The sequence below is a fragment of the Carettochelys insculpta genome, chromosome 1 (assembly GCF_033958435.1).
Source record: "Carettochelys insculpta isolate YL-2023 chromosome 1, ASM3395843v1, whole genome shotgun sequence".
NCBI lineage: Eukaryota > Metazoa > Chordata > Testudines > Carettochelyidae > Carettochelys > Carettochelys insculpta.
Window position 1 is genome coordinate 133582608 of NC_134137.1, and position 27990 is coordinate 133610597.

The following is a 27990-nucleotide window of genomic DNA, read 5'->3' on the forward strand; positions in this document are numbered from 1 at the left end:
AAAATTTCAAGTTATGGCTACAGCGTAGCCATAGCCTGAGGGAGATCATTAGAAATCATATTTCTTGTCCTTGTCCTTGTTTCAGATAAAATCCTTCCAACCAGAGCTGATCTTTTCTCTGGTCTGGGTGTAAGAGTTCCTTGCATCCTTCGAGTTCTTTGTTTTCAGATTTCTTCATAAGTATCATCTTAAGGATCAGAGGCCATTTCAAAGGCCAGGTGAAGATAACATTGATTGTTTCCTGTTCCTTGAATAGAATATCCCCAGGACAGGAAACTTTTGTTTTTTTCTCTCTATCCAGATAGAAAAATGCCAGATTCCAACACCAGTGGGCATGGTCACATGTCTTTGTAGGAACAACCACAGTTTTGGCTTACAGGAAAAACAAAGCCATTCACAGATCATTGTCTTGAGCACTGGGCCATTAAGCTCCTGGGTACCACTAATGGTCTTAGAACATATTCTAGATTAAAAAGCAGGTTTTTACACTTCATATTTCTAATGTCACATACATGTCCTCCACAGATTTCTTTGCTTCCCTGCAGAAAAAAAAAAGACTTTCTGATGACAAAACAAAGGGAAGCTATAACAGCAATCATGCTCCATGATGTTATTATGGGAACTCAGAGCAGCTGGTAGAGAGGAAAATGATAGTGAGGAGAGGGGAAAAGAAGTGGGGCAGGGGATGCCCCAGCCTGTGTTCCTACCCTGCACAGGACTCAGCTGTTAGTCCTGGCTGGACTGGAATGGCTGGGATTTCCTCTTTCTCTGCAAGAAGTAGCCGGGGATGGATCAGAGCCAACCCCAGAAATCTGCCCCATCTGCAGGAAGTTCTTCACACACACCCCACCCGACTTCCTGTCCCTATCACTCCTCAGCCATAGGGTGCTGGGAGGGTGACCTCTCGTCTCCTTGCAGCAGGTGGCCTGGGCTCCCCACTGTCATGATGAAGTCTTTACATTAATTTATTGACAAATGAGATACACAGAACTTTGCAGAATTTTTAAAATACTATGTTCAGATTTTTTTTTTTTTTGGCCGGGGCAGGGGGCCACAGAATTCCCTTACAAGTATCTTTTCCCCCCTCCCCCGAGATTCCTACCTGTAATTACAAGTTAACAGAAATTTTTAATTTAGTGAGCTACCGGGAAACTCAGAAAAGTCAGGGAAAAGTTAATAGTTTAGGTTTATGCATCCATGCAGAACTTAGCTGATGAAACTTCTTAAATATATTTCCATTTCTTTCACACACATTTTATAGTTTTCTGAACACAATGTTTAATCAGCTAAATGAATGATACTTATGTTTAGATGTACTTCAATAGCATATAAAACATTTCCCCTCCATAAGAAGCAATCTGGGATACAAAGAGAGAGAAAATTTGTTAACATACCAGGCTTTTGACCACCTTCAGTAATTCCTCCATTACCACAGCAATGCCCTGGTACCCAAGGAGCCTGCAAATGACTTTAAAGTGAGGGGGACCAACAAAGTTCCTGTAGTTGCTATAAATGCTAGAATATGCCACATTCAAAGCCTGGTGGGAGGAAAAAAATAGCATCAACAAAAATAATTCAATTCACTGCATTTTCATAACAAACTTTCATGGATACAATGTATATTACCTTTGGTGAAATATTTTAAGTAGGGCTGTCAATTAATCACCATTAACTCATGTGATTAACCAAAACCAAATAATCTAGATAAAAATGTAAGTTTTAATTGCACTGTAAAATAGAATACCAATATACATTTATTATACTCCTGTATGTTTTTCTGCATTTTCAAATACAATTATTTCAGATACAATACAGAATACAAGAAGTGTACAGTGCTCATTTTATATTTTTATTACAAATATTTTCACTGTAAGAAAGATAAACAAAAGAATTTCTCAATTCACCTCATACCTGTAGTATAGTACAATCCCTTTACCATGCAAGTGCAATTTATAAGTGTAGATTTTTAACATAACTTCACTCAAAAAGATGTAAAACACTAGAGCCTACAAGTCCATTCAGTCCTACTTCTTGTTCAGACAAATACTAAAATGAACAAGTTTATTTTCTTTTACTGGCGATAATGCTGCCCGCTTCTTACTTACGTCACCTGAAAGTGAGAACAGGTGTTTGCAGGGCACGGTTGTAGCTGAGGATGCAAGGTATTTACACACTAGATACGTGAAACATACGCATGCGTCAACCACCATTCCAGAGGACATGCTTCCGTACTGAATATAAATTGACAGTGTATTATTGTTTAATAGTATGATGAAAACTGCAATTAGTTACAACTTTATCTTTTGATTAATGTGATGCAATTGTAAACCTACGGCCTGGTTATATGTTAGTATTGGAATCTTTACTTCCTCATTTGCATCTGATGAAGCAGGTCTGTGCCCATGAAAGCCTATGTTCCAAAAAAGATCTGTTAGTCTTTAAGGTGCTTGTTGTTTTAACTCATTTCCAGACTCTGATTTTAACTGAGCAACACAGTATTTACTATGATAAAAATATGCAGTGAAAATACCAATGAAGTTAACTGTGTTTTCAGCTAACTCTTCTAGAAAATAAGTTACAATGAATCAAGTATTTACACAGTCTTGAGAGTCAGATGATTCACTTCAACTTACTTTTTAAAGGTTATTACATTTATTTTGTTCAGGGAGATGTCTCTGCTAGCATGAACAGGCTACATAGTGAAATATGTCCCTCTACTATTTTAAATTATAATTATTGACACCTGCTATAGATTTCAAATTTATAATGATTTGGGGAGTGATAGTTTCTCAAATTATTTAGCCATTCTTTCTGTGAACTGAAACTTCAACAGATGTTTGGCAGATTATCAGAATCCCTGCAGGATAATGCTCTAGAAGAAGCTAAAAATCCTGTTATTAGATCACAGCTGATTGAAATACTAAATTCTAAATTAACACTGGCTGGCAGAGATCCCAAAACTACAAACAGCACGAACACATGCGGAGACTGGGCAATCAAATGGGAATGGTACTGGTAAAGACTGATGAACACTTACAAAAAATTTAAAATTTGTGCTACTCCTGATTAATGCATTTATTTTAAGAGTAGCTGGCTTTCAGCAGCAGCTTAGTTCCTGGGCTATGTTCTTGATTTTTGAGCCCCTTATAAGAAGTTAACCTATCTACGATTACTAACAATACATGTCAGAAGGTAACTCAATAAGCTTTCACATAAGGTAGTACCTAATGGAATATTCCTTACAAGATCATCCCTAGGCAATAATCTTTTCTATATTTTTCCCTTTTCCGTATTTAACTGATAATAGAGAGGTTTGTCATGGACCAACCTTGATCTACATGCTTGTGGCCTATTGATACGGTTGAAGTACAATATTAATTTTCCCAAATGTTTCAGAAACCATTAAACCACAGATTTAAAACAAACCAACCAACCAACTCACCCGCCCACAGGTGAATGCTTCTGTCCGCTGGGCACTATAAAAATCACTTCTAAAAGCAGAACCTTTATATTTCACAGTAATGATTTTAAATGTTGCATTTGTTTGTTCTTGGGGCTTACAAATTTGCAGACTTTGAGTAGCAAAAATGTGTGAGTTAAAGCATATCCCAGTGTAAAGAGTATTTTACTTTATCAAACTAGAGTATTTTAATTGTTCTACACACACTAAACATTTTGTAGAAAGAACATACTTGCATACTTCAAGAAAGAGAACAAAATTATGGAAAAGCAGGAATTAAAATAATCTTTTTAAAAAAAAAAGGCAAAAGAATCAGAAATAGCAAGTGTACAAAAGTACTGTATTTCTCCATGAATATTTGAACATTTTACATCAATCATGCAAAGCAGCTTGAAGCAATCCAGCAGTAAATGCTGGATTAGAAGCGCATTATAAAAAATTGTGACAAGGCTTTATTAAAAAAAATAAAAAGTATTGCAGAGGAATACAAAAAGATGCTATAGGCAGAAACCAGAAATGGAAAAATTCTCATTAACTACTGGAAGAAGCTTCCCTTTCCCCCCGCCACCTTTAAGCTACTGCCCCTAAAAAAATACCAAAACAAAAAACCCTCCTGTTCTGCTGATGTCACAGAAGTGCCAGCCTTATTCACTACAGCATCACCAAGGCAAGTCTAGTTACATACAAAACAGTATGTAACTGGAGTGCTCATGCAACATATTATCCAAGAGGCAGCAAGTGAGAGAATGAATGTCTTTTTTCCTGCATGTTCTCTGAAAACCTAGGCAACAGGCTACTTAGACAAGATGTGCTCATGTACGAATTTAAGTAGAAGAGAAAGAAACAATGTCACCAGCATCCCTGGAGAACAGAATTGCAAGTATCAAGCTACAAGAATTTAGTCCAGAGAATCAGAGAGAAAACTGCCAAAAAAGAAAGGATGAGGGAAATCACCTACACAAAAGGAAACAGAAAATCAAGGTTTTACATATCTGCAGTTTCACCATCTGAAAATCTTATTCTAAGCATTTATATCAGGAAGTGACGGTGAGTAACAATTTTATAATGAATAAAATAGCAAGTTTAGTTTTCCAAACATTAAGATACTAGCAATGTTATGTGTGTTCCCACTAAAAAGTAAAATTTAATTAATGCTTGGTCACAAAAAAAACCAACACCACACTGTGATCACCTGTTAAAAAATAAACACCCAAAATTCTATTCATAAAGAGCTCTGTGGATGAGAGGATGGATACAAGTCTGAATACCATCAGGCAGGTTTTGTTTTTTTTTTAAAATATTTTTACATGAAATGTAGTTAATAAAGGATCATTTTAATTAAAATTGATATGGGACTCTCAAGAGCAAATAGATGCTCTGACAGTTTGCTACTGACCACTATACAAATATCTGAGAGACTTCGATAGATGATTAAGTTTAGTATTATGAAAACCGTTTTAGCCTCTGGTGTGCCTGCATCTGTTTGTCCAACAAGTTTATTCCATGACAAACTCATTTCTTTGAAATGGACGCAGCTGTTTTATTGCCTGTATTTTATGGTGCTTAGAAAGTAGGTCACCTATTTTCTTGAGGGGAGGGTTTTTATATGTATTTTAAAACTGCTTATATAATTTAAATAGGTGCATTGGCATTTATATCTCAAAATGTGTTTATTAATTGTATTGTGGATGAGAATCTGCCTTACATTCTTTCCAAATAAGCAGAACAAATAAATTGCAACTGGGAATTCTGAGACATACGTTCCCACATAGGAATAGCAATTTTTTTAAAAAGGGCTAATGCTTCACTGAAAATAAGGCATGAGGTACAGCTTTAAGGTGTCCTTCAGATGTGCAATTTTTTCAGTGGTTTTGCCAGCACAAAAAAAAGAAAATACGTCCAACTTAAGGACAGCTACTGTTTCAGAATTTTTAATCTTCCATTCCCAAAAATTTTCCTGTACTAAATTGTTACTTAGTCAGGAGACCGAATACATTTTAGCCACAGTGCTAAGTAATATTTTCACACTGTAGTAAAATAACTAATATTTACTTCATAACAATTTTCAGTCATTCATGCCGTTAATTTAGCCTAAATATTTCAAAGACGACACTGCAGCCAGGAGGTCTGATCCCCAATCCAGACAGGAAGGCTCGTGCTAGCTCAACTTGAAGTAGTGAACTACCAACAGCAGTGTACTCCGGTACATCAGTCAATGGGAATGATTCCCAGATTGTGACAACACTTTTGAAACTCTGGCCTTCCTCCTGATTGGGACTCCCTCCTTTAGTGAGGCTGTACAATTAGACCTGCCTCTGGTATTTCCATTACATGCATCTGATGAAGTGGGTCTTTGCCCATCAAAGCTTATGCTCCAAAAATCTGTTAGTCTATAAGGTGCCACACGACTTCTCGTTGTTCAAGTGCCAAAGATGTTTGTTGATTTTAGATTCAGACTGACCAGATTACTGCATGTAAAAAATCCCCGCTGTTTCCTAATAAACCACTTTTCTAAATTACAGAACACTAATGGTTAAGGTCCACATAGTTCTCCTCTGTGGTGACGCTTTCAGGACATCTGCTTAATTTACTGGAACTGCAACTACAATCTCCCCTTTGTGAGGGGAAACAGTTGTGAAAAAATATCGAGTGGCATCACAATGGGAGTTACCATACAAAACGTAACTGGAAGCACAGCCATGGTAATTTGGCCAACTATGGCCAGTTGTGCTGACAGCTTTTACAGCATTATGTATCATCCCAACTGGAACAACATGCTGTCAGGTTATTCGAGAAAAAATTTTCAGAAAGAAGAGCGAGTGCCTGCTAGTCGGTCTTCATTTGTCATTGAAAACCTCACTCCACTAACCACCTACATATTGTGTGTAACCTGCCAATCTGCCAACCCCTCCAGTGACCAGTGCAGAATTTTTCATACATCAGAAGAAGATTCAACATCTGCAAGCAACAAAAAAAAAGACCTGGCTGTGGGTATCTGGCTAACTAGCAGTATTCTGCTTCTCATCATTGCCGGGATCCTCCTTTATGGCTGCCTGCATATATTGTGCCGCAAGAGACGAGAGCGTGTACAAGGACAAAACATCAATTCAGAAAACGACAAGGGGCAGGCTTGGACAATAAACAAGTCACTCACCCCAGAGGAGTTTAAAACGCAAGGCAGATCAGTCCAAAGTGTTGAGGGTAAGAATGCAGATGATATCCAACTGGCTACAATAATAGGAAATCCCTTAATGTCTAAGGAGCCTGCCATGCAAACGTCCAAAAGCCAGGAAATAGTGCCAATGGCAGCTGGGCCATTATAGCTGGTAAACACCATTGCACAGATTTACTGTGCACTATCTGTAAGATATTTTAACCCACTGAATTCTACACCTTTTGCAGTTTGTACTGGTGGTGTTTAACAATTGCTGACACATTTTCATCAGCATTCTTAATCACAACTGCCCCAGTAAACATCCCATGTACAGATGGAAGGTTCCCAATAGTAGGGGTTAGAACTAAGTATGCTTTTGATTTGATTTTTTTTAAACACCAAGCATGTAGAATAGAAATTACAGACAATTCTTCATTTTTGTTTTGAAGGACAGGAATAAGGTTTATTTCAAAATGGTAAACCAAAAAATATACAAATGAAAGAGCAAAGAGAGAATTATTATTAAACAACAAAACAAGCTGTACTGAAAATTGTATTCTGGGACCTCTATTCCCATGCTGCAGGCAGCCTGAACACGAACGACTACGTCGATAATGACCTGTCATGTTTTTTAGCCACATCATCCAGAATCAGGTTGCTTAACAAATTGCAGTTGTTTGCTGTACCCTGGCACTTGACAGTTCTCTTCAAAACAAGTCCTAGTTATAAGTCATCAGCTACATTCATCCATACTCAAAAAAGAGGATTCCCATTTCACTCAACTTAAAAATGCACTCAGGATGGTGACATCAGCAAGAGGTGCTCCAGGTACACTGTAAGAGGTTAAGGGATTCTCTCGATTAATGCTGCAGCTAAAAGAGAGAAGTACTCATTGCACAGCATAGCAAGGAGAGATCATGAGACCCAAAACCATAACTCATGATTGCCCTGTCCCTAAATTAAAGGACAAGGACAAAACACAAGGGAAAAGTTTTATCCAGTCACCAATTTCTGTTAACGTACCCAGAGCAAAAGCTATGAATAAGTACATTTATTTGAGATTGTGGGCATTCATATAACCTGAAGATCTTAGTAAGCTGCCAACCCTGCCCTTGAACTAGAAACTTGGGCACCCTGAAAAAATATGTCTAGCCTGTTTTTGCACATTCACATTTCATAGTTTTAAATCTATTAAGCAAGTATTTCTTCCCTTTAAGTTGATATATTTCAGTGTTATTGTATAATATGGTGTGTGACTGTAAAATATACTGTGATTTTATGCATTTATTAGAAACCAATATTAAATAATGTATATTTAAACTTAATATTCATTTAGCCAGCTCGATCCATCCCATCACCAAAGAAGGGTAACTGTTAGCATAGCCATTAACATCAATTTAATGGCTTTCTGGAAGTCCAGGTGGTCTATATTGCAGACAAGCACCCACTTAAAATGCTTTTCAGCAGGCAGTGTGCCTTTTCCAACTAATCTACTCCTGCAGTGTTTCAATTATTCTGTGACAGATATGTCAGTTTTCTTAGGGCCATCAGTCACACATAAGGAAATCACAGCTGGCACGATCAGAAAACAAATCTGTTCTACTTGCATGCAGTTGAGAGATACACAACACAATTGTGTGCCAAATGGATGGTAAGTCTCCTTTCATAGGAATATGCTCAAAATTATATTTCTGTACTAAATTAACCTTTATACCTAGTCTGTAAACGTTAAATAATATCAAGTACAATCTTTGCGTTTGATTTGTGGTTTCCTTTTGTCTTACACATACTCTCCCAAATAAACCAAGTCTGGAGTTGAAAATTCATTGGTGTTTCAAATGGAGACAAGTTACACAAAGCAGACACTAAGAAATATACTACTACATACCTCTTATGAGCCTAAAATCAGCTATGATGAAATACTTATTCTAGCTACATTAGTTCTGAGCAGAGAGACTCATGCAGGAAGAAAAGATTACCTTGTGGTTCTGGCACACGTCTCTGAGACAAGAGACCTGGATAGGTTCCTGGTGCTGCCAATGGCTGGCGGCATGACTTTGCATAACTTCTCTGTATTTTGATTTTCCGATCTGTGACATCTGTCATCACTCCAAGCTTACCTGATTAGCCCCTTGCACGTAAACACAGGCCTGACTTGGTTTTCCCATCCCCAAGCATATCAGCAAGCCAAAAGAGCCCTAAACGCTAAAGAGCACCACCTTCTGGAGGGTCTCATTTATTAACAAAAAAGCCAACACAATATAAACAAAAGCTTTGCTTCCAGTATCTCTCTGGGTGACTGAGTCACTCCTAGCCCACCTGTCTCTAGGAGTTGTTTCTACCCATGCTCTTCCCCTGAGGCTGTCTTGGTTCCAGTCTCTGACCTAGTATTAGGCCTACTGTCCCTACTTAACCAGGATTCTTCTCTGGATTCAGAGGTCTGGGGAGGTCCAAACATCACAACTCTTCTTTAGTGCAACAGGCTGATCCTTGCCAGGGCAGGATCTCAGAGACTAGACCTTCTTAGATGCCTGCTGACTTCAGCCTTCTATATATCTAGGGAGGCTTCTCTCTCCAGAAGCACCTTTCACAGACTCCTTATTCTGGTGGGCCACACAGAAAGCTCACCCTGCAGGCTCCTTGCACAGCCTCCTGGCTCATGCCTCTCCTCAGAGCTACCCTCCCACAGGCCCTTCCTTGCTCCCTTTGGGGTTTCTGTCAAACTGAACTTGGATAACTTTTATTAGGCCCAATTGCCTGTTTACTAATTAGTCACCTGAGGCAGTCACAGGGAGATTGGGCCTTAATTCCCACAAAGGGCAACTGTCCTGTGACAGGGACTCATAAAAGTTTCTGTGGATTAAAAAAGTATAAATTAAATGACGTTGGTATGCCACACTGAGATCCTTGACGGAGAAGTATTCATAAAATCATAGATTAGCATTAGAAAAGACTGCAGCAAGTCATGTAGTCCAACCCCAAATAAATCCATTTACAAGTTTCAACTGTGATAAAAATCTTTGAATTACTTCAGGCTTTTACTTAGTATAGCCCTGTACCCACATCAATGACCAAAACATAGGCACTTAAGAGTTTAAGTCCCAGTGCCTTTCAACAGGAATTACGTACTTCAAGAGACAAGATGGGTGGGGTATTGAACGAACTTCTGTTGGTGAAAGAGACAAGCTCTTGAGATCTTTTGCTATCTTTTGATTTGGGAAAGATACTCAAGCTGTGTCTACACGTAAGCGCCCTTTCGAAAGGGCGAAAATCGAAGTTCGGCTTTCAAAAAAGTGGCCATCGAAAGAGCACCCGCCGCCATTTTTCAGATTGGCGTTCCAATCTGCTCTTTCGAAGTGCCACTGCAGGTCATTCGAAAGAAAGCAGCCACACGGCTCCAAGCCCTCTTTCGAAAGAAGGAAGGCAGGAAATGCTGTGGACGGGGTCCCATGGCCGACAAGCCCTTCCAGGGCAGCAGCCGGCCACCTCCTTTAAAGGGCCCCTCCCTCCGCCCTCCCCTCTGCACGAGCCGAGTGCTGCCCAGCCTGTCCCAGCCCGGCAGAGCCCACCCGTGCCCACCATGGAGGCCCAGCGACAGCTCCTGCAGGAGGACACCCTCATCATGGACGCCCTGCTGGCCGTGCTGTGCACCCTCAGCACAGCTGCACCCGAGCTCATTGGGTGGCTGCATGGTCCCCCCTGGGGCCACAGGGCTCCCCCCACCAGGGCACTGCCAGGCACCCCCCGGGTGCCCCAATGCCTCTGGACCCATCCCAGCAGCACCAACTGGTGGGAGCGCGTGGTGAGGAAAGGTGGCTGCGGAACTTCCGCATGTCGAGGCAGAGCTTCGACGAGATCTGCCACTGGCTGGCCCCCGCACTCCACCACCAGAACACCTGCACGTGGCCAGCCCCCACCCTGGAGAAATGGGTCGCTATCGCCATCTGGAAGCTGGCCACCCCGGACTCCTATCGCTCTGTGGGACAGCAGTAAGGGGTGGGCAAGGCCACCGTCGGGGCTGTACTTATGGAGGTAAGGTTGGGCCGGGGGGGGGGAGGGGGGCTGGGGCAAGGGGAACCCTCCCCTGCAACGGGCCGGATGGGGCAGGGGCTGCACGGGCCAGGGGCTGGACAGGAGGGGGGCAGAATGGGCCTGAGGCAGGAGGCAACAGCCGCCACACCCGCACTGGAGCACATGTCCCCCTTCCCCCTCTGCAGGTTGTCAGGGACATGAACGCGATGCTGCTCCATAGGGTCGTCTGCCTGGGGGATGTGGACAACACCGTCACCGGCTTCCAGGACCTGGGCTTCCCGAACTGCGTTGACGCTTTGGATGGCACACACATCCCCATCCACGATCCGCCACACAGCGCCGGCCAGTACGTGAATAGGAAGGGCTACCATTCAGTGGTGCTGCAGGCCCTGGTAGACATGACGGGCTGGTTCACTGACCTCTACGTGGGCTGGGCCGGCCGCACCCATGATGCCTGGGTCTTCTGGAACTCCGGCCTATGCCACTGCATGGAGGCCGGCACCTTCGTCCCCCAGAGGGAGATCCCCATGGCGGAGGATGTCACCATGCCGCTCTGCATGGTAGCAGATGCGACGTATCCCCTGCAGCCGTGGCTCATGAGGCCCTACACGGGACACCTTGTCCCCACCCAGGAGGCATTCAATGAGCGCCTCAACCATGCCCGCAACATGGTGGAGTGGGCCTTCGGGCATCTAAAGGGGCGGTGGAGGTGTCTCCTCACACAGCTGGAGGTCGGGGTCCCCAATGTGCCCCAGGTGGTGGGCACCCGTTGCGTCCTCCACAACATTGTGGAGGGAAAGGGGGATGCCTATGTCCGTGGGGGGGGCCCTCCAGCTGGCGCTGTCTATGAGCAGCCGGGCGCCGCCCCCATCCGCCAGGCCCACTGGGACGGCCACCGCATTTGGGAGGCCCTCAGGCTGGCCTTTGCCAATGGCCACCTCTGACCTGCACGCACACCCACATCCCACGCACATCCGTCACCCGCCATCCCTGCCACCTCCACCCCCATCGCACCTGCACATCCACCACCCACCAGCCACTGAGGAGCACAGCATGGAGCGGTGAATAATAAAGAAACGTTTATATAACTTGGGTGTTTGTAATAATATGTACGGGGGAAACCTAACTTGGAGGGAGAGAGGGGGGAACCTAACTTAGAGGAGGGCGAGGTGCTCATTCTGGGGCAGGGGTGGTGGGCCGCGAACCCCGTTGGCCCCTGGAGCCCCTGCCCCCCCGGGTGCGGGGTCCCTGGCGGGGGGGGGGAGGGTGCTGGTACCACCAGCAAATATTGCCAGCAGGTGGGCCTGGTGTGGGCAGAGGGGGCAGGGCCAGCAGGGGGAGATGCCAGGGGGGCCAGGAGGTGGGCCACAACGGCCGTGTGCTCCTGCACAGTGTGGCCAGTGCCCTCAAGGGTGTCCAGCAGCCTATCCCAGGCTGCCCTCCACCACTCCATGTCAGCCTGGGTGAGCTGGAAGTGCTCCTCAGCCACCTCGGCCTGGAGCTGGGTCTTCCTTGGCCCTCCGGGGGGGCCCTCCAGCCACAGCCCCGATGGCGTGCTGCCTGGGGTGGAGTCCGGATACCTCCGATGGCTGCAGGCAGGCTCTCTGGGATGAGAGATGGCGCAGAGCTCTCCTGGCCCATGGATGGTGCGGCTGTGTGGAGAGGAGGAGAGTATGTCAGTAGTGTGCTCCGGACGGAGGGGACCCAGCTGTGGCCTACCTGCCTGAGCCCACCCCATGGGGCCCCCACCCGCCCCAAGGGACACTGGCCCCTCCAGGTAGCACCGACCCGCCCACCCCTCGGGAGCAGGCCTCCCAGCCTGGGTGTGATTCCAGGGGTCTCTCCCACAGGTGGCCCTTCCCGGCCTGCGGTGAGGGCCCCAGGCGCCATCTGGCACCAACCGGCCGCCACCCCGTGCGGTTTATGGCGCTGTCCACTGGGGGTGGGTGCTGGGCCTCGCTGGTGTGGCACCACGGGGTGCTGCATCCCATGTGGGAGCTGGCCTGTGTGCGACCGGGGACCACCGGTTCCATGTGCAGGCACCTAGCCGTTGCATCGCCCCCACCCTGTGGAGTAGGTGTGCACCCCTCCCTGGACGTACCTGAGGGTCCCTCGGAGACGTCCGGAGATGTCCGGCCCTCGGTCGCCTGGCTGGAGGAGTGGGAGGGGATCGCTATGGTCAGCTCCCCCTCTTCGTTTGACCAGTCCGTGGTCCCCTCGCCCTCCTGGGTCCCCCATCCAGGCTGCTCCTCCTCCTCCTCCTTCGGCTGCAGCTCCTCCCCAGAGGTGTCCAGGAAAACCACGGGGGGTGAACTCTTCTGGAGCCCCAGGATGCTCCATAGCTCCCTTTAGAAGGGGCATGTTGCTGGCCCTGCCCCAGAGTGTACGGCCTGGTCCCTGGCCCAGGCATACCCCTGGCGCAGTTCTTTTACTTTGGAGCGTACCCGCTCCGCTGTACGCTCCGGGTGGCCCCTGGTGTGGAGGCCCATTGCCAGGCGGCCGAAGGCTGTGGCATTGCACCTCTTTATGCCCATGTAGCACAGGACCTCCTTGTCCTGCCAGAAGCTGAGGAGGTCCCACAGCTCCCGCTCCATCCAGGAGGGAGCCCTTGTTTTTTTTCGCCCCCTGGGAGTCTTGTGGGGGGCTCGGAGCGGGGCTGGCTACTCGCCATGTGGCTGCTGGAACGTCAGGCTGGAGCGCGTGTGCAGGTTGCTCCTAGCATGCTCTCAGCTTCCTGCCATGGGTTTCCTGAGTGCGTGCGGCTTTAAGGCAGCCGAACGCAGGGACCATAGAGCCCCGCAGCTGCCAGCTTGAGCGGCCCCGCACTCCAGCTGATAGGCGCCATGGTGGACCTGTATCTCGAAAGAGCGGACTATGGAGCGTCTACACGTGTACCCTTTCGATTTATTATTTTGAGAGGGAGCGATCTTTCTGACATGGGATTGGGGTTCATATTTCGAAGTCTGCACCCTGTTCTTTCGATTTCCTTTCGAAAGATGGGTTTACATGTGTGGACGTTCCTCCTGCTCTTTCGGAAAAGGGCCATTTATTTTGAAGTTTTTTGCACGTGTAGACACAGCCTCAGTGTCACAGGTGAAACAGATTGTTTAACCTAAATGCTTAAGTTAGTTTTGAAAACAGAACATCAGAGCTTTTGAGAGTTTTCACCTCACATAACCGGATACAGAATTAGAACATTTATAATCTCTTGCTCTCAGCCATATTGATTGATTTGGCTTTCTAAACTGGGAGAATCTGCATCAGACTCTCTCTCCACAAATTCAGGTTAAATTTGGTGTGTCATCTTGTCTTTTGGCAGTTTGCCCTTTGATTAAATGAAAAGGTATAGTTTTAGAGTGACTACTGAGGTTACTAATAAAAATCAGCTATTGTAAATTAATATTGATGTGTCCACTACGAACTGAATGAGTATTGATTTAATTTTGACAACTGAACAGCCAGACATCAATTTTTTAAAAATATTAAGTGGTTTAGATGTGAAAAGCTCAGTGTACTATCTCCACTCCTCTTAGACATCAAATTCTCCTCACCAAACTGTTATCAAAATATGCTTGATGTTCCCAGGGTTATCTCCATACCACATAAGTGATATTAACAACAACAACAACAACAACAACAACGGCAAGGTTATGGATGGGAAAAAAAAAAGACACCCAACAGACTAATAATTTCCTCTTCAAAGACAAGTAGGTCTTATGAGTGCATTAAGTGGGAGTTTGGCCACTGACTTTTCTGAGGCCAAGATTTCACCCTATGTCTTTAAATTGGATGATGGAATATCTTCCTCTTCAGAATAAATTAGATTACATACACACAGAGCCCTGAATACCTAACTGTACAATATGTGTTAGCAAAAGTAGCCTCTGTAGTGGCTGGCCTATATATCCTCCATAAGACGACTCTGCTTCATAACCAGATAAAGCTGATCATGACTCTTAAGTAATATTTTCACATTAGGAAGTTATGTAGTATTTCTACAGTCATTCAACTTTTCCTCCTCTTCCTGAGCTGGCTCTCCATAACCTGCTGGCAGCATGTCCCAAATGGCTATCTGACTCTTGAATGAAGTCAGAAAACATCATTCTGCAGGATTTCAAACAAATATTCCGGCTGACCTAAAGGCATTAATTTTTTGCAGTTAGGTTTTTTCCTAGCCAATGGTTCATATTCCCAATGCCAGCCAGAAGGAGCAGTTCACAATATCCATTGGCCTACAGCGTATATGTGATGTGAAAGCAGAGGTCTAAACGTACCTAACTCTGATGTATCTGATCCTGCTTTACGAACTAACCAGTTAACCAAAAGAGTGTGACGAGAAACTATGCATAACCTGAAGAGTAAATACAATCCCAATGCCAGCCAGGGATATATTTTCATATCTTCTCAGAAAAATCTCCCAAACCAAGATTTTCTTTTTAAAACATGTTTTCATTCAATACTTCGCTGACTTTATGATGGGCTGCAAAACTTATCAGGGCTGCTCATCTTATTAGCAGGCATAGTGGTAGTTAATATCTGTTTTATGGAAGAGATGTAGCAAGTTCAATTAGAGAATGTGCAGGACACTGAAAAGGGGAACTCAATGATTTGATCCATCCACACTTCTCAGTTGGCTCCCTTACTTGCATGTACAGAGCATTTTATTTTTCAAGGCTTCTGCAATATATGACGTTTTCCACTAAATGAGTTTAGCTTTGGAATCTAAAAATCTACGAAAGTTTACCTTCAGCAGAGTAGTCAGAATTATTCATAATAACCCAAAGGATGCAGTTTGTTTGGGGTTTTTTGTTTGGGGGGAGGGAGTTTATTTGGTGGACTCTGAATGTCCTACCGGGATCATACATCAAATATTTAAAGTTCAATTATGAAGTTCTGTGTTCTGGGAAACACACACAACATGCAGACACACAGGGACCATCATTCAAAGTAGTAGTAAAGAATATAAAAAAATCTAATGTGATGTAGATTCCCACTCTCTCACAACATGCTGTTCAATAAACGCTTGGAAGTGAATATTAAAATTAAAAATACTTTGTGGCAACAATCAGTTCAACTTTACATTTTTCCATATAAAGGAAGGTAAATGCTCATTTTTTCCTTCATGTTTTAGAAACATTTATTTTACATTAGCAACCCTTACCTTGGGACTGCAAATTTAGCACTTATCAAGCTACAATTCTGGTTTACAATTAGCTATATAAGCCTATATAAGACAAATCACTTAAATCAATCTGTCCCAGTTTCCTCCATCTGTAAAAACTGACATAGTGCTTATAGTACTTAACAGCAGTGATGTGGTTATTAATTCATGTGTACACAGTATTTTGAAAACATGATGTGCTAAGTATAAATACGTAATGAAAAGTAAACACACAAAGGAGGAAATCTACAGAGGTGGTCCATTGAATCAGTTTTAATTCAAATGCAGTACTTAAATATTTTCAGCCTCTTCTGGATCCATATGCATCTAATTGTACCATGAAATGAGAAATATTTGTCACATAGACCTTGCACTTGTGTCTTCTTACTTCAAAAATACTACAAAATTACAGTGATAAATCATCTCCTTGATTGAAAATATTTTCTAGTGTTTTGGTATGGTATTACCAAGATTCCCGTGGTCCCATAAAGTTTGTTTACAGCCACCAGTCCCAGCTCACAGTGTTCAGTGCTGTTATTTAGCTGTAATTTGCCCCTAACTGTCTTTTAAGAGCCAAGTAAGCAGTGGAAATGTTGCTAATGCCACTAGACAATATTGACCTCCCATGGTCTGGCAAATTCTCTCGTCCAGCACAGGTCAGGTCCCAGGGCCTAGGTGCTCAGTAAATTACCACACCACTCCTTCCTATCAACTTGCTAGGTTAGGATTGAAGAAGTGTGGTTTATTCTGTGAAGTATTTTAAAATACCTAGTGATGCTGCAGCCAAAGAGAGAGAGAGAGAGAGAGAATTACTTCTCTCTCACCATCCTTTTAATAAAGCCCCGTATGAACTCCTACATATACATATTCCATAAGCAAAACACAAAATGAGTGTCAGTCTAAAAACCAAACAAATATAAGGAAATGTATCTCTTCATGGGGTTATAATGAAAGTATGAAACTGGGAATTTACTGCTCTTGTGGTAAATAACTTGGGCTGGATATTATAGTAGTAAACTAACTTTGTGACTGGTAATAAAATGTTTATTGCTAAGAACTGATCAATTCCCAGGCTTGCGGGGATGAGAAAGGATTTTATACCTCCAGTATACAAGCATATACTAAGTTCAGTGGGTGAGTACTTCTTAAAACTACTACTTGTAAAACTATTGATTGAAAGTTAAGTCCATTTGCAGGATGAGGCTTTTTTGGATTGGATGCCATCTTATGCTTAAGGCACAGGATGCGGAATCAGGTGTGCTACACACTCACTGTTATAACCTTGCATAAACCCATCATCCTCTAACTGCCTCTGTTTGGTGACCTGTAAAATGAAGAGGATAATTCTAATCTGGTCAACAGGGTGCTGAAAAGCTGAGTTCATTATTATTGACAAAGCAACCTTTCAGACCCTTGGAATGAAAATGCAGAGGGGCTTTGTTTAAAATAAAAAGAAAAGTTGACTTTCTGATGTTTTGAGAAAGGTAGAGTTTTTACTATTTTTTTAAAGTCTGGTTACATTCAAAGGGCTGCTTTTCCCATATGTTTCATCTCATTTTGTAGCTACCCTCACCCCCACCACCAGAATTGCAATGAAGGAGCAGCTGCTCTCAGTGGCCATTTCTACACAGGCCACTTTCTTCGAAAGTGGCATGGTAATACACTGCCCAAAATATGCTAATGAGGCCCGGATGCAAATTCCCTGTCCCTCATTAGCATAACGTCACGTGATTTGGAGTCCAGAAGACCGTTCTTCCGGACTCCAAAATGCCGTGTAGAAGCATGGCCCAGGTGAGCTTCCAGAAGGAAGTCCTTCTTCCAGATGCCACTTCTTCCCGAAAATCTTTGGGAAGAAGGGGCCTGCGGAAGGAGGACTTCCTTCTGGAAGACCCCCCGAGGGCCACACTTCTAAATGGCGTTTTGGAGTCCGGAAGAACGGTCTTCCAGACTCCAAATCACATGACATTATGCTTATGAGGCACAGGGAATTTGCATCCATGCCTCATTAGCATATTTCAGGCAGTGTATTACCATGCCACTTTCGAAGAAAGTGACCTGTGTAGAAACGGCCAGTGTGGGTTCATGTTCTTCCTCTCTGTGACAGGCAAAAATTCTAAGCTCATTTTCTATTCAGTTCTCTCTGCCATTCTGAGGAATTGTGCCACCTAAGTTTGACAAGAGAACTAATTTTTTCAACTTCAGATAAAGCCATACACCAAACCACAAAGTTTACACTATCTGGCAAATATCGCTGTACATTTCACTCAAAATCCAAGAGCAGATTAGACACTAAATATTTAAGCAAAGTAATGGTAAATTTCATAACCAATGATTTCTGTACTGTAGCATTTTTAAAAAGGGTTATGTCATCAAATATATAGAACCAAAAATCTAGGGTAATCAAAATCTAACCTTCGATCCATGGAGATACTGGGGCTGTGCATTAGGTTGCTTATCTCTCTGAAACTCTTGAGAAAAGGGTAACACAGTACGAACAAATCTAAGAAAACAAAATAGAAAATAGAATTAGTTATGCCAGTACACCTAAAATAGCCAAATACACAATGCTGTTTCTGTCCACACACCAAATCAAGTCTCCAATCTAACCCAAAAGGACAAGTTAAGTAAGGGACAGCATGCAGTTATCCTCCCCAAGGAACGGGGCAGAAACCAGACTGCAATTCTACACCTTTTTGCTGATACAGCTTGCTTTCCATTTCATGCTCACTCCAAGGTGCCCATCTTCCTCTATCCACAGGAAAATTTGCGTGGGGAATGCATATACTTAAAAAAAACCACACACACCACAAGCAGAATGTGCTGAAATACTGTGTTTTTGTCAATGAAGGCCAAATAGAAAAGTTCTCCTTCCACTTATAATAGAATGTGGCCAAGTTTTTGTTAGTGTTTCATAGATCCTGCAGGGGAATCATTCCACAATCTTCCACCAGCCCAAAGAAAGGTGCCTGTCTCCTGCACAAACCTTACCCTTATGGCAGACTATTTCATTGCACAGGAAGGACATACCTATAATAAACACACTCCTGTTAGAAGTACAGTGAAGTATCTGGTATGTTTAACATACCAATTCTGTGTCAGTGCACAAGTAACTTGTCTTCTCCTTGCTCAGACCACCCATCTTGATTCTTTAAAATACAGCCACTCCTGCTTAATGATTTTTTTTAAAAAAGTTTGCCATTTGATGTAGTTTGTGTTGCTATCAGAGTTTTAAACAGATCATAATAATACTTCTATCAAGATTAACGTATGGCAAGTGCCATCATATTTTTAATTCGAGTGTTCACTGAGGTAAGTTTTGCTTAAAAATGCATATGCATGGCAAATGTGATCTGAACGTGCATAAAATTCTATATGTATCTATATAGTGTGACAAAATGGATGCCTGCAACTCTGAATTCTCTCCCAGTAATATCTATTTTCTGAATATAATACTGGTAGTGAATTCAGAAATACGGGAATAATTAGATGCTCTGGTTTTTCTGTACCTTAGATGTGGCAAGCCTATATAAAGGCCAGGGACCCACTAACCAATCAGCAGTAGACAATCAAAATTTCTGAGGTCAAAGTTAAAAAAATAAAAAGAAATGTAACAAGCTAAGAAGAACAAAGTAATATTCAAATATTGGAAAAGCAAAGTGGAAGTAGTGTTCACAAGCAGCTAATTGTCAGAGTAGTTTGTGAAATCTAAAGTGAATAAGGACCAGAATTTGTACATATTTGCTTAAAAGAAATCCATACTCCTGCAAGACATCAGTGGTGGTAGCCTCAGGAGAACTTTGCATTAGAGGAATTATTTTTATGACCAAGGGATATTTGCTGAAAGTTTACCTTTTACTGAAGTTTGGCAAGATTTTAATTTTAGCATGCTGCTGAACTCTGGTTAACTTCTACAACTCTACTATAACTATCCTGCAAATAGAAATGCATATGTGTAACAAACGCATGGGTTGGATGCACTGGTGGCTTAAATTTTTGAAGTTTACAAAGCGGATTCCGAATAACCCAGGCAAATGGCACACACACTTTTAAATATGTGGGGAAATAAATACCAACCATATTAATGGCATATTCCATCCAGTAACAGTTTTAAAACAATATCTCAGAAAACAGAGATTCAGAAAAGACAGTCCTTAAAATATATACTGTAAAATGTTGCATATAGATAAGAAGTTAGAAACAGAATAATGCTCAAAAGATATAACTTCTAGACAAATTTTTTCTAGCCACAATTGAGCCATACAATGGATATATTTAAAGACAAAAACATTTGTGCTGATCATTAAAAACAACATTTCACCCAAATACTTGAAGAAATGGAATGCACAAGGATTAAAGGGCTTTTGCAGAAAAGCAATGTGCATGCAAAGAATACAGAAAATCAGCCTTGGTTTGCAATTATTTTCTCTATGCTTAGATGTTTTGGTTTCACATAACTTGAACATTCTTAGCACATCTTACATCATCATAGATTCCTGTATTTTATAAAACTGCACAAAAATGAGCACGCTAACAGTTTCAGTGGTTTTTTAAGATGCATTCTATGTCTTCAATGAGATAGTAGGTATATCACCATATACTTTAATGTCTTTCCAAGCTATATGCATTTGTTAAAATCCACTAACTGCTTGCATTTACCTGCTTTTGAGGAAGAAAGGTCACTTAGATTCATTGTATCAAATGCAATATATCTATGTTCTTATATAAAATTGCCTTTCATTTGGATTTCCGGGATTTATTAGTTTGTTTGGTTTTTTTTCATTCTCTTGTATAATTGAAATGCACTTATTTAGAAACTTCTTCTTGAGATTATTTGTTCTTTACAGAGATTTTTCATTAATGGAGTTTGTCAGGGATGTTGTAAACACTTGACAGGATCACTCAAAGTAATCCTAAACATATGAGACATCTTGAGATTACTCTCTTCTCTCCCTTATCCCACTCCAATTTCCTTCAAACTGGCACTAATTTTCATGGCCACTGAAAACCTACATAAATGAAAGAAAGGACAGGCATAACACTAAAGATGAAATGGATTTGCCGTGCATAGACAGTCAACCATTTCCCTACAAATCTTAAGTTCTTTTCACAGAACAGTCAAGGCCTGTCAAGGTCTAGTAACTCAACTGGAGAAGTTATAGATGGGCTCTACAAAATTCATGGTCCATTTTGGTCAATTTCATGGTCACAGGATTTTATGTAAATCTGAAATGTCTGGTAGTTGTCCTCACTTACAAAAGGAACTGCTGGGGAAGTTTCAAAGTTATTTTAGGGGTTGACTGAGGTTCTGCTACCCTTACTTCTGCACTGCTACAGGCACCATCAGTGCCTTCAGAGTGAAACTCTGGAGAGCAGTGGCTGCTGGCCATAAGACCAGTTCTGAAGGCAGAGACACTGCGAGTAGCAGCACAGAAGATAGTAAGCATGGCATGATATTGCCATTCTTAGTTCCGAGTTGCTGCCTGCAGAGCTGGGCCCTCAGCCAGCAGCCTCGCTGTCCGCCCACCCTGGTCTGCAGGCAGTAACGCAGAAATAAGAGTGGCATGATAGGGTATTGCCACCCTTACGTCTGTGCTACTGGTGGGACGCTGCCTACAGAAGTAGTCGCTTGGCCAACAGCTGCATCTCTCTGGCCAACCAGCTCCGAAGGCAGTACAGGAGTAAGGGTGGCAATATTGCAACTCCTCTCCCACCCCTGGCCCAGGACTCCCAATTATTTTCCTCCATGAAATCCTCAGAATATACAATAAAAGCATGCAAAAAAGACCAGATTTCACAGGGGGAGATCAGATTTCATGGCCCATGAAGCATTTTGAATGACCATTCATGGGTAGGGCCCTAGACACAGTGAATAACTAGGGAAGGCACAGAGCTGCAGAGTTGCATCTGTTTGCATGTTGAGTCAAGGTTTTCACTCAGATCCACTTCTGTTACTAATTTTAAGTGTAAGGGATATAAGTAATTACAGCGCCCTTAGATGACTGGGGAAAGAAGAGACACATTCAGAATTCCACTGTACATGGAACCGAGCACCAAGCAGTTAGAGCACCACTTGGCTTACAATCTAGTGTTAGTAGAAATTCTCATGAACCACAGCCTATCAGACAGAATGCTGATAGTAAGATAACATGCATCTTTGTTCACGCTAGTCATTAGATACAGTTCTAACATCCTCACACATTTATTCCATATGTTTGATTTCTCCATCTCTGACCCTTTCAGAAAAGTTAACAAGGGTGATAAAGTGAAATGTCTGGAGCCAGGGACTTTTGTTGTATATAATCCCAATACGGGGGGAAAAAAATTCTACTCAATCATCCTTGTTAATCTTTGTTACCTTCTGGCCACGGAAGTTTTGAAGACGCTATAAGGTAACAAAGATGAAAAGGTCTTCAGTACCCTTGAATGATAGATTTTGAGACTGTGCACCATATCATTCATCCTTCAATCCCAGGTACTGTACTGAATTCTGTAGAACTCCATCTGTAATTCTTTAGTATATATTTTTAAAAAAAAAAAAAACCACACCACTCTAGAAAATTCCTGGCAAACATTATGCTCTCAGTTATGTTTTCAAATGGAAATGCTAAAATCTGACTGATTAGACTGCAAGAAGTGGAAGAATTAGGCCTTGAAAAATAATTTGGACAGATTTTCTTGCCCCCACTTCCTCTGACAAAGAGGAAACGTTAATTTGTGAGTGACTGTTCTGCATTACTCTATGTATGTTTTGGAATGTTCCAAGCATGGTGTTGACAACTGCCCAGAAATTTATTCATCCTCATCAGTACAGTTCTAAGCAATCAATGCAAAGTTGTTTACACACATCAAAAACTTGTCAGATGGTTTACCAGTGCTTTTGAAATGATGACTGATGGAACACTGGTTTGGTAGGGGTCATTTCATTTTCAAATAATGTCATATCAAATGACAGTCCAATATGGGGAAGTCTGTGACAGTCAACCCACAGAACAGGCACCACCTAAACAAATACAAATTAAAAAACACTACTCATTGAAAAAGATCTCAATTCCAGATCTTTGAGGGTTTTGCTGAACTGAAGGCTACAAGCCAAGGCTATGTCTACTTTAGGGAGCCTATGCTAACACAGCTATACTGGCACAGCCCTGTAATATAGATGAAGTCTACACTGACTTAAGGGGCTTTTTTCCATGTGGAACCATCACTTCCCCAAATATTGGCAGCTACGGGGACAGCAGCCTCATATCAACATAGCTGACATATCTATGCCACGGTTCTATTGACAGCTATGTCCATGCTTATTTTTTTCACACCATTGACCACTGCAGCTATAGTAAAATATCTTTTAACTGTAGACCAAGTCTTAGACAGTGAAGTATACAGACACTGCAAAAATCTGTCTCAGGTCTCAGTCATACAAGTGAGATTACCTGAACATAAGGATCAGGATCTTAGTCTGTTCCCGTATGTTAGCATACCAAAGCAAAAAAAAAAAAAAATCAAGCTTTTAATGCAGTATTTAAAGGGACAAAAGTTACAAGCATTTTATTTTAGACCTACACGAAACCCAGACTTTGCTCCCTTTAGGGACATACTGATGGTCTGAGGATGGTCACGTGATGAGGGCCCTAACTTGGGACTTGGAAGACCTGGGTTTATTTCTAAATGCTATACCACAAACATCTCATATGACCTTGGAAATGTCACTTAGCCTCTCTCTCTGCTTCACTTCTTTAACTATAAAATGGAGATCACAGCACTTCCCTACCTCTCTGGGGCGGTTACAAGGATAAATTCATTACAGACTGAAGCACTTGGGGATCTACTCATAAAAACTGTCATAGTAAAAACAAGTGTTACTACTATTACTACAGTATTTGGTTGGATGTTGAGTAACTCAAAATAGGACCCATCTGAAGTCAGACACATAGATGAATAGTGTATGGAACAATAAATAACGGGCACAAGTAACATGATAGATTATTTAATCAATGTAGGATAGATCAGTAACCGAACCCTGTAATAGTTTACCTTAGATCTCTCCAATTAAATCTGTGTTAACTTGCGCCACTGTACACAGTATGAGGAGAACAGCAGATAGCATACCTATTTTTGACCGAACAGATGCAGCTGTATTTGTTTTAGTAACAACATTTTAGCAATTTACTTTGTTCTGAAAATTTTGGAGGTTATAAAATGTGTATTTTGAAAAAAATCCAGCTCCAGAAAGGACAATGACTTTACTCCACATGTCTCTCATTTACACAGCTGACTTAGATAGTAAATCTAAAAGAGGAAGACGCACGTATTATCAAAAAAGAGTGATATTGGCATAATAAAAGTTTCAAAATATACATGGCAAAATGACAGATCGTCTCCCTAGAGCTAAAGGCATGTGTTACATTTTTCTAGAAATCCTCCCTCCATTCAACTGTAGAATTCATTAACATTAGGAAACAAAAGTGATTCTTATCTAATGGAGGGAACACCCAAGACTCCCTCATCTCTTCTGATGGTGGGCCAGCATGAAAAAGGATCCTATGTAGCCAATCTGGCACACACTATACATGTAGTACATCCAAAGCTGTACATCCTGCCAACAAGACAAGTATGTGAATAGGTATGTGAAAATTTATTCACTCAAAGATAAAAAACAATCAGAATGTTAGCTGACTGGGTTTAAGGAGAGGCCAGACACACTTAAAGGGAACGCAATGTTTTTGGAAAGGTACTCTATTATCCTTTGCTTCCTCCTTGGGAGATACCCGCCAGGAAGACAGTGGGATAATTAATTTGATATGTCAAAGGAGTACATGAAGAATGACTTCCACTGCAACAAACTCAGTGTTTAGGTATCAAATGCAGCTCGTACCCCCTCCTCTCTTTGTCCAATGAACCCATAATATGGAGGCTGGATTGACTGGATGTTGTCAGTCTCATCATGTAAAAGTAAGAACTGATCAAGCAGAGTCAGTTTTGTTTCTCTTGACCCGTGATATAGGCAGATTAAAAATCCCCTGAATCTCACAATTAGCTTAAATAGGACCAGGGGAGAACAACTGTGACCACACATTCAACAGCCTATAAAACTGCCTATGTGCACAGAGCTGTCAAATACACCTAATAAACTGATAACTTAATCATTGGGCTTACTCGTGATAATTTGTGTGACTACAGTGCGACAATCGATCATGCACCACTCTATTTCAGTTTGTATCTTGCACCTAAATGGCAGTCATATTTCCACTAATAACCCAGGCTTCAGCCTATTTGGATGTGAATGTTCAGAAGTTGTGTGCGCGCGCGTGCGCGCGCACGCGCACGCACACACGATTAAAAGCTTGAAATCAGCAGCTGAAATGAGAAATTCTCTAAATCTTTTCATAGCAGCCATCCTATTGTTTCATCTCAGTGCATTGTCAAATGTAAAATAATTACAGATAGTCAGGTAGTTCAACATGTGGTTTGCTGTAATACCTCCACAGAAACAACTTTTAACTTTTGTTCCCCTGAGACTGAAGCATTTGTAGTACCCGAAAACATTTTATAATTTTTGAAAATTATTTATTAAATGTTCTGAGGGGAGGGGAAAAGAGCTCCCAGACATGTCATGCACAAAATGAGTTTTACTGTTAAACACTTACATTAAAGAATAACTAAAGAATTAAAAAAAAAGAAAAGAAAAAAAGCAGTCAAGTAGCACTTTAAAGACTAACAAAATAATTTATTAGGTGATGAGCTTTCGTGGGACAGACCCACTTCTTCAGACCATAGCCGTACCAGAACAGACTCAATATTCAAGGCATAGAGAACCAAAACAGTAATGAAAGTTGACAAATCAGAAAAAAATTATCAAGGTGAACAAATCAGAGAGCAGAGGGGCGGGGCGGGGGGGGGGAAAATCAAGAATTAGATTAAGGCAAGTATGCCAAAGAGCCCCTATAATGTCCCAGAAAATTTGCATCCCGGTTCAAACCACGTGTTAATGTGTCGAATCTGAATGTGAAAGAGAGTTCAGCAGCTTCTCTTTCTAAAGCAGATGCTGCTGAACTCTCTTTCATATTCAGATTCGACACATTAACACGTGGTTTGAACCGGGAGGCAAATTTTCTGGAACATTATACGGGCTCTTTGGCATACTTGGCTTAATCTAATTCTTGACCCTCCCTCCCTCCCACCTGCTCTGATTTGCTCACCTTGATAATTTTTTTCTGATTTGTCAACTTTGATTACTGTTTTGGTTCTCTATGCCTTAAATATTGAGTCTGTTCTGGTACGGCTACGGTCTGAAGAAGTGGGTCTGTCCCACGAAAGCTCATCACCTAATAAATTATTTTGTTAGTCTTTGAAGTGCTACTTGACTGCTTTTTTGTTTTGATAATATATAGGCTAATATGGCTCCTTCTCTGTTACTAAAGATTAAAAAAAGAGATACTAGTTCATCTGAAACAAAAAATTTACACATTCTACATCTGCCCTTGGACACTGCCTACTCTCTCCCCATTTTTTATGGTTTTACAATTACTGGTTTTTTAGTTAAACATTTTTCTTGTCTTGGATTTCTATGTGGAACCTTCATACAGGAAAAAGTCTATGGAAAGGAAAGAATAAAACTGCCTATGCGCACAGAGCTGTCAAATACACATAATAAACTGAAAATTTAATAATCATTGGGCTTGTGATAATTTGTATGACTACAGTGTGACAAACTGATGATGCACCATTCTATTTCAGTTTGTATCTTGCACCTGAATGGCAGTCATATTTGTATGCACATGCGTTAAGAACTGCAAGGAACCACAGGTCCCTGGGAGGGAAAAATGAACTGGCTCAATTGTGCGTGTAGGCAAAATTCAAACAAGCACACAGCTACATGATCACATGTGCTTAAAGACTTCTGTTATATATCAGAGCGATTTTGTGCATAATAATGAAATCAATTAAGCTGAACGACTATGACTCATGCTGTCTAAGATCTCCCCCACTTTATCATCTTTCAAATTAATTATCCTGCTAGGCTAGAGCTCAGACTAACCCAATTTGTGTACGTACTTTTTTATAAATAACTGTGCCACAGAATTCAATTTGGCTTCCTTTCAGAATACAGGAAAGTCAAAGTTTGACTATACAGGGTTTTTTTTCAGTTAACTATGTGCAAATTATTCTTAAAATATACCATCACGTTGAATATATCTGGGGCTGAATTTGAGAATCTGAGCAAGAATTAAGCATATGCTGTTATTCAAAAGAAATACATCCAGCTGTTCTCCACAGAGAAACCTCAAGAATAAAAACTGTTTAGTTGATGACTCCAAAGCAAAAAATAAATTCCTTTCTGCATAGGCAGAAGCTTTTATCCAAAATATAAGTATTACTGAAAAGGTGACAGTGGAAGCTCTTTAGGGAGTGTGGGAGGCAAAATGATGCTATTCTCCTTCTACCTAAAAAAATTCAATACCACTGCACTGTCATTTCTGATTGTATTTTACTTCTGAAGATAACTGTGTCCTACCACAAACTGAAAAGAAAGTAAATGTAACACCAGTCCAAAAAACCACAAGAAAAACCAAGAGCAAAGAAAAGCCCCTTTTCTACCTTTAGTATCTTCAACTGACTCAAACATTCTGTATTTTATATTCTGCCCACACATCTCTACCACTCTATCTTTAAAAGCTAGAAAAGCAGGAATGAAAGGTATGGAACAAATCTGCCGTGGCAGCAGGGAATTATAGTATATATTTGTGAACATGTCAGTGGCATAAATCAAGAGAAGTCCTGGACCAGAGAAGATAGACATGCAAAACAAAAAGACTGAAGGAGATGAATTATGGCTTATTTGAAAAATCCACTCAGTTTTGATGGTTGAGAATTCTGCATTACTATAACAACAACCATCTTCATGATTTTAAACAAGGCATCTTTACACTTGAGTCCATTGTACTATGATCGTTAACAAAAAAAATTAGCATTTGGCCTCCATGACAGAAGAGGTGTAACATGTAATCAACAGATCAGTTTATCCAGAATTGCTAGAGTGAAGGAGAGAGATGACACATGTAAAAGACACTTGGCTGAACTCTGTCCAAACCAGCAATTCATCATCTCTTCCCTGCATCAACACAGAACCAAGGGTTATAATTTTATTTCCATTACTTAGGCTAGGTCTACACTTGCCCCCTTCTT

At 41.7% G+C, this 27990-nt stretch overlaps 2 protein-coding genes across 4 annotated transcripts in view; one reads left to right on the top strand and one right to left on the bottom strand.

The window, feature by feature from the left end:
- The window catches only part of CYFIP1 (cytoplasmic FMR1 interacting protein 1), a 127458-nt gene that overhangs the window by 22840 nt on the left and 76628 nt on the right, over positions 1-27990 (bottom strand). For all 3 annotated transcript variants that reach the window (XM_074983298.1, XM_074983299.1, XM_074983301.1), the window contains exons 23-24: positions 18220-18307; positions 1395-1538 (exon numbers count right to left, since the gene is read on the bottom strand). In XM_074983298.1, the coding sequence (XP_074839399.1) occupies positions 1395-1538; positions 18220-18307 (232 nt within the window). The remainder of the gene's footprint in view (positions 1-1394; positions 1539-18219; positions 18308-27990) is intronic.
- On the top strand, positions 4199-8423 carry LOC142006815 (fibronectin type III domain-containing protein 9-like). The gene is made up of 2 exons (XM_074983297.1): positions 4199-4507; positions 5983-8423. The coding sequence occupies exon 2, from the start codon at positions 6121-6123 to the stop codon at positions 6781-6783; it is 663 nt and encodes a 220-aa protein (XP_074839398.1). The 5' UTR covers positions 4199-4507; positions 5983-6120; the 3' UTR covers positions 6784-8423.